Below are 7,877 nucleotides of genomic sequence, written 5' to 3' on the forward strand. Positions count from 1 at the left end.
TCCTCTCTTCCTCTTTGTTCTAGGCACGCGTATTCCTATCCTTCCCTTCCGCCTTCCCTCGTCGTTATACCGGTGACTCGAAAGTCTCGAGAAGGTAAAAGTTCGCTGTCACGCGCGATTGTCACGATATTGTTTTCACGTGGAACAATGTTTCCCCGTTGGCGAAGTTACGAAAGGGAAATTTAACAGGAGCAATGTAACGGCAGACTATTAAAGTACGCCAAAAAAATTGTGCATTCGATCAATCGTATCGCGTCGCACGAGAAGGCAGCATGTTTTAAAAGCGTCCGCGCGATAAAAGTGATATTTTTCTGCTCGTGACGAGACGTAAGAAGTAAGACAACGGAAGAAAATCTTACGAAAAATCCTGCTTTCGCATACTTGGTTGGGGTCGAATGCCGGAAACGACCGGCCATGAAGAAACAGTTTGCTCTGGTAGGTTCACGCCCCTGTACGCGTCCAATTTCGTTGTATCAATTATCGACTGAGAATTTATCAAGACTTTTAGTGTCACACGATCTGTGTCGCGTGAATACCCAGTGCTGTATATTTGACTAGTAATGCGCGAGTGTTGTTCATTGTGTGACTGTTGTCAAGTTCCGTTCCGAATGGAAATATGTACATCGCAACGTGTAGAAAGGAACGTGTCTGGTATTGCATCGTGAAATAACGGGGTATCGAAAGTGACGTATCGTTTACTCGGAATTCGCTCGTGACAGGGAATTTCCTGTTACCGATTTGTGCTCGCTTAACGCGTACGCAACGTTGAGCGAGCGTGCACGCCCTCTCCCTTCCCCCTCCTCTGACGTCTTCGCAACCGTCGTGCATAGTCCGTCGTTGCAGGGGTGATTTTCGGTCGGTTGTTTAGTGTTTGCACGTAACGACAGTATGACTGAGCATACATAGGTCGTTTCAATGGACAGTGTCCCATTATGCGTGCGAGGCTCACGAAAATACGCGACTGCGCGTAAAACTGTGCACGCGCAAGCAATCAAAAGAGGGGAGATATCTTGTGCTATCTCTTTCTCACGTTCAAATCAAGATCGGTGCTGTGAATGAGAAGATGTTTAACTTTATGAAGAAGGCTACGGAGAAGGATGACAAGGAGAAGAGGAAGCGGGAGAAGAAGGAACGAAAAGATGTCAAAAAACGAGATCGCAGTAGTATGTCTGCCGAGGAATTGCTACGTTTAGATGAAGTACGTATTTCTTTTTTTGTTTATTCTTTTTCTATCATGTCAATTGTATTACGAAATAGAGTATATAAGTATTCTAAATGGTGTCCATTTAGGGTGTAACAAGAATAGGTCGACGAACTTGAGAAGCGCCAACCTTCATTCATCTTCGCAATAATGAAAGTTTGTACAAACATGGATCTGGAAGTTTTTCATTTTCCGAGATATAAACACGCATTTGTATATATTTACTTTGTTAAAGAAATTATCGGGAATTATTTTATTTCTGTCGAACGCAGTACAAAATTCTTGGAATATATCGATTGTTGTTACATAAAACGACAATACCAAGAATTGGTACTGTAGAAATAAACTAAATATTGAATCTAATGCCAAGTCGACTTGGAAGACATTAATTATTCGTACAATTAAACAATATTGTCGTTAAACTTGATAGTAAACAAAAGTTGTTTATACTCTAGAAAAGAGAAATTTCCGGACCTGTGTTTGCGTGCGCTACCAAAGATTGTCTATCTCTTCTCCCTAAGATACTATCTCGCATTACTGTATATACCTAATGTAACAATTGTTTATTTAAAAAAAGCTATGTAAAAATCAATGTAAAGCTTTATAGCTTTCTACTGAAAGTTTCTTTCAGCTCAAATAAAAAAAGGAAATAGGCTTTGAGAGGGTTTCTATTCATTAGTGCAAGCTTCTATAATGTTGGGGAGTTACTATTGTAGAGGTCAAATGTATTTGCTACCTCTCCGCCAGAGCTTTTAACCCTTTGTAAACGATCAACGCGTATATGCGTTCAGAGTGGTGAACCATAAGCGTAGCCGATAACCTCATGCAGGGCGTTCAGCGAAAACAATCGACACTTGTACATATACATATGCGTCCGGTGAACTTTTAGCTCATGCCTTCTGTACATTATATACAGGATATCCGGCTACTTCTGGGAAAAAATTCAGGGGGCGATTCTAGTAGTGAATGCAAGACGAAAATCAGGAATAAAAAATTTGCGTTTGAAGCTTCGTTTTTTAAGTATTAAGATTTTAAAATATCCCTGGAACCGAGCAACCCACCTTACATCAATGAATACGGGGCACGTTATGACAGGGGCTAAAACTTATTTTTTACGTTTAAATTAAAGGCTTCAAACGCAATTTTTTGTTCTTGATTTTCGTCTTATATCGGATTCTAATATCATCCCTTAAATTTTCTCCAAGGAGTGGCCGAAAAACTTTTTACATAACCCATATTATATTTATTACTTTAAACGACTATTGCAGCAATAATTGTATCGAAAAATTCCCAAGTATTATACGTTTCTTCGACACGACTGTTTCAGTACATTTTCACGTCACGAATCATCAATTATTCCCATGTTATCAGTGATAAGTCGAGTACTGGCAACCAGAGCACGCACTTTTATATCATTCGATGTGTTAATTTATTTTTCTATCTAATACGCAAAAACAGAACATTATACCCCACTCGATGTAGTATGAAAAAATCAGATTTAACTTTAAGAGTACGATACAAATGGCGAAATACGATTATGCGATCTATTGATGAAACTTGTCCACTTTGTTCACAGGTTCGGAGGTCGTTGAAAATTCCCGGTCGCCGGAAAGAGAAAGAGAAATTACCAAGCGGTATCACCGCTGATTACAGTGCTTCGTTTTTTGCATACTTGGAGCGCGATTTGCTCGAGAACTCGCAGAATTCGTCGAGTTCGGGGCAGAGTGTTCGCGCGGGGAATAATTGGTCTACAAGGATGCCGGATGGTTTGACGCAGAGCGACTCCTCGGAGACTTCATTGACCTCTCTTACCATTACGACCACCACGTGCTCGGCGGTATCGACGAACGCTTCTGGACAGTCGGGTAAGAACCTACCACCGTTGCCACCGAAGCCTCCGAAACGGGGAATCCTCAAGGGATCGCGTTTGAGTATTAGCAGCACAGCGAATTCCCTGTCAGAAGAGAGTCAGTTACCGAACGGCAACGAAACGAATTGCCAGGAGGCTAGCAATTTACTGGTCAGGAACACATTACAGAACGAGGTGATCGCCTACCAGAACGTGTCCTCGCATATGCCAGGACTTGGGATTGCCGTTAATAAGGAGGAAGCTTGCAGCGAAGAAGAAATGCAGACTGGACAGGGTTCGTGGCAGGTGTCGCCCCAGCGAGCAGCTCAACAGAGTCAACAGCAGCAGCAACACCATCATCATCATCAGGGCGACACCAAACTACTGCAGGTTAGACGAGATAAATTCGTTGTTTCACGTTTTCCAGTAAGAAGAGGTTCGATTTCTTTCAGTTCCTTCTATCGTACTCTTCAACTATACGTATTATTCGACAGTTGAAACTTGGGCAGAGCGTCAAATATTTATAACTATTCAACTCAAGAGAGACTCTTGGGAAGAAAGTTCAAAAAGGACGAGATATTATTATTATAATTATGACATAGGGTTTAAAAATTATCATACCCGACGTAATTATTAAACGTGTGAAATATACATTTTTTTTTTTTACCTGTTATTCGTAATTTTATTAGATCGTCAAAGGGTTAAGCATTTTTAACACGTTCGCTACCAACCGTCACATACATATTGGTGTGACGCACCAATTCTCTAAAAGTACGGTATGACCTATATATCTAATACATCGTACAAAATGCACAGTTCGAGTATTTAATGAATATTAGGTGTGTATATGTGCAGGCATCCATCGTACTATGTAGAACTGATATTAAGAATGTAACTGTTAAATAAAAAAAGAAGAACAAGAGACGATGCTTCAGCAGAACTGATAGTAGTGAAACACAGCGATACTAAACGAATCTATCAAGCCGTAAACTAATTTCGATGTATACCGATAACAACCCAAATCACTGAAATCCTAGCAACCACGAATGCCCGAATAATTACTCTACTCAGCGTTATGTTCAGATAAATCTAAGAACGATTTATTTGCTTGCAGGTGATAACGAGCGCCAGCCCCTCTGCAGACTCCTTAACAGACACCACAAATTCAAGTTTCGCAACGCCACCGTTCAGCCTGTCGCCGATAGGGGAATCCCAGGGTTTGTCGAGGTGGAGATCATCGGCGTCCTTCGAAGAACAGGGAGTCGATCTACAGTTACCGGAGATCGTCCCACTGCAACTGCCCGAACCTCGCGAATTAACGATCCAGAGGCAACCACCGCCGCGAAACGATTTCGGATTCTCGTTACGTCGAGCTGTGATCGTGGAACGAGCCGCTAACGGTGTCACGCAGATGAGACCGGTGATTTTTGCCGAGCCCGGCTCGTTGATACAACACAACAACGATACCGGTTTGTTGCCCGGCGACAGATTGATCGAGGTCAATGGAATCATTGTCGATGACAAGTCACGCGAGGAAATCATCGATCTCATCAAGGGCTCTGTCAACAGCGTCACCGTCAAGGTGAGTTTAGAGAACAATGTTTTTCCCTGCTGGGTTAATACGTTATTACTTGCTGTATTTTCTTCACTTTCGAACGAGATTTTGTCAATTTCCATGCCTACGCCCTGGCTCTGATACCGAATGTTTTATAAGTGTACAGTTTGTATTTGTATAATTGGAGTTGGAAAGTGAGATATTAAGCAACATTCAGCTCAACGTCGTGTATTTTTCGATGGTTTCCTTTTGTTCTATCAACTATTTTGTACATTGAGAAATACACTGCAAAATGTGCCTTGGAACCCTGCTTCGAGTGTGAAGGAAAACGAAAGGGAATCGTTCGATTTTTCTTTTGAAGAAAAAGGTGATGGTGAAGCGAAATGACAATTCTATTGTGACAGTGGTCAGCAATAATGATAATGTATGTACAATTATTAGCAAGTGTTAAATGATTCAACAGGAAAGAGAAGAAAAATGGTTTTGTACCGCAACTGCAAGTCATTTCAGAATATAATCTGAACATGTGAGGGATTAATTTGCACGTCAGTGGTACCGAAAATTACAAAATACGTGTAAAAGGAAAAAAGTCCTGGCGATCTCTGTTTATCAATTTGATTGACAGAATCATTGTGAATTTATGGAAAATTCATCTACTTGCAAATACCTAAAGGATATCGTAGTTGCAATTTCGATCTTACTTATTATTAGTTACGATCCGGATGAAATCTCTGAGGGTTCCGAGACCAAGGGAGAGAATACACACGAATTATGCTCCTTCAAAAATCAGAGTAGAGTATTTATTTGTAGAAAAGCAAAATAAACAACTGTGCAACAAATGCTTTATTATTAAATTCCGTGTCTGTACATCCTTCTTCACCAAATCCTCGACGTGTTACCAATAGTAGGTTGTTGCATATGAAACAAGCGCGTAAAGTTTTTCAAAATTTTCTCCTCAAATGTACCACCAAATTGATACGTATTACGCATCAATTTCAAGCTTGAAGTTAACCGAAAGTAACACGCTCGTCAATTGTTTTATCGTTAAATAGCTGTTAAAAACTCGGGTGCTTTTCATATATGAGTTGAAACTTAAACAGATTCCTCTCGTCTGCAAGCTATAGGGAGAGCCAAGAAATTAGGCAAATGAGTTCGGTACGATCGAAGGGGATATTCAGAAGCAACGGTGGCTAGAGGTGTGCTCCCCCCTTTTTTACGACCCATTTTTACATAGGATTATAACCATCGACGAGAAGTGGACGTTGCATGATTACCGTCGACGTTCAGTTCAATGGCTTGACGTTACTGAAGCACCAAAATGTATGCCTAAGTCTAGTTTACACTCGAGAAAAATTATAGTGTAACGATCTTAAGAAAGCTCCGATCTTAGAAAAGTTCGATGGTCTGTTATTTTTTGAAGAGTGATGAGACGATAAATGCAGGATAGAAATGGTCGAAAATTGATGCGAAAAACAAGCTGCTTTGCGTGATAACGCCTAATCTCATATTTTGCGAGCAATAATTTGGAAACTGCACGAATCCAAATACGAACTATCTTTCTCGTCTATCTTATTTCCCAGACTTATCGTCGACAGACTATCATATCCTCAAACACTTAGGTCACTTTTTAATTGAAAATTTAGTAACGAAACTGAGGTGAAAAACGCTTTCGAGAATTTCGTTGCATCTAGAGATGCAGAAATTTCTAATAAAGACATATACAATCTCATTCTCCAATCGTACTTTTATCAATAAATATTAGACGTTGCAAGTTCCATTAAGATCTCGCTCGTTTCATTAGCAACAATTCAATATAGCAATTATATCGTTCACTTTGAAAAAAGAAATTATGCAAAAAGCGTGTAATTAACGCGATGGAATAATTTTTCGTTTCTAGGTGCAACCGGTTGCGGAATTGTCGGAATTATCGAGACGCTGTGATAGTTACGGACGCCAGTTCGAGCTTACGGACGCAAATATTCGCGGTGGTACGCTTCGTCGATCTGGTAGCCTACGGTTTCATCAAAACCTCGTGAGTATATTTTGTAGCATTGATATACGAGTCACTCGAGAAGCCAAAGTGCCAAAGAAGCCAAAAAGGAAGCCTAACTCCGTAAAATGAAATTTATTAAATTTGTTTTATTTATGAAAAATTGAGTGTCAAGCATGTGTTTCGACGCTAAAATTGGAAGAATACCAAAAAGTGGGGTTGATCGTATAAAAATGGGTTGGCACCATTTCTAACTTACAACGTAGCCTTAAATTTGGGCTAGAATTCATCATTCTTCAATATTCATGTATCGCTATTCGTGTAACAAATGCATAGTTGAAATTGCAGTGAAAATACTTTTTTCTAACAGAGAACATTTGCATTTACCATTGTTACTCATGGTAATTCTCTCGTCTAATCTATCCATCTACTATCAGAGACACATCATTAAAGGATGTAGCGTTTGCATTTCACAAAACAGCCCATGGAAGGTGTACCAAAGCTTGATCAGCAGGATCTCGATGCTGACCGGTTAACAATGAGCTGTAGTTGCATCAAGGCGCGTTAGAATGTTAACGGCTAATTAAATTCTGGCGATTGTTCTCTGTGATTTGTTGAGCCACTGGGTTGTGTCGATCGGTTGCAGTACCGCTATGACTCTCGACATATCCGGCTTCTTATAAGCCTACACTTTAATTCTAGCTGTTTCACCTTCCAGTTCCTCGCTGCGTACGTTTCCCTTTCCATATTTCACCACTTTGTATGCTCTACGAGTGACATTCTTTACAAACGGTGAAAAATTGATTTATCAAACGATTAGTTGCGGAGAGAATAATTGCTTAGGTTGTTGTATTATAAATTTTCTCGCGTTTTAACACTGTCCTTTTAAGATTTTCCACAGATGGTAACAGATTGTTAAAAATTAGAAAATTGAAGATTTTAAGAAACGTGACGTAATAATGTAGAATGGGAAATTGTCCGACGTATTATAAGAGAATGTAGGAATATCAGAACTCTAATTATTGGTTAGGACTGTCCTTTAAAAATTCTTAAAAAACAGTAATAGTTAAAAATTAGAAAATCGAAGAGTTTCGACAAACATGAAAAATTCTGTAAAATCGAAAAATCCTACGACACATTTTTAGAGGAGTCTAGGGATATCAAAACTCCGGGAGGACTGCTATGGCGACATTTTTAAAGGCGCACGGTTCGCCATTACTACGCACGACTCGAGTTTCGCGTACTCGAGACACATTACCCTAGCCTCCCTTTTTTCTCGATT

At 40.0% G+C, this 7,877-nt stretch overlaps 1 protein-coding gene across 1 annotated transcript; it reads left to right on the forward strand.

The window, feature by feature from the left end:
• The first annotated feature begins 901 nt into the window (after positions 1-901).
• Positions 902-6,727, forward strand: LOC108576199 (histone-lysine N-methyltransferase, H3 lysine-79 specific-like). Its single transcript, XM_017939143.1, has 4 exons — positions 902-1,198; positions 2,778-3,440; positions 4,165-4,632; positions 6,503-6,727. The coding sequence occupies exons 1-4, from the start codon at positions 1,064-1,066 to the stop codon at positions 6,725-6,727; spliced, it is 1,491 nt and encodes a 496-aa protein (XP_017794632.1). The 5' UTR covers positions 902-1,063.
• The last annotated feature ends 1,150 nt before the right edge of the window (positions 6,728-7,877 follow it).

The sequence above is a fragment of the Habropoda laboriosa genome, unplaced genomic scaffold (genome assembly GCF_001263275.1).
Source record: "Habropoda laboriosa isolate 0110345459 unplaced genomic scaffold, ASM126327v1 scaffold212, whole genome shotgun sequence".
Taxonomy (NCBI): domain Eukaryota; kingdom Metazoa; phylum Arthropoda; class Insecta; order Hymenoptera; family Apidae; genus Habropoda; species Habropoda laboriosa.

Excerpts from the sequence above, each read along its gene's own strand:
- LOC108576199 (XM_017939143.1), top strand. The coding sequence starts at position 1,064 with ATGTTTAACTTTATGAAGAAGGCTACGGAGAAGGATGACAAGGAGAAG. Across the intron at positions 3,441-4,164 it reads GCGACACCAAACTACTGCAG|GTGATAACGAGCGCCAGCCC; the intron begins GTTAGACGAGAT and ends ATTTGCTTGCAG. Across the intron at positions 4,633-6,502 it reads TCAACAGCGTCACCGTCAAG|GTGCAACCGGTTGCGGAATT; the intron begins GTGAGTTTAGAG and ends TTTCGTTTCTAG.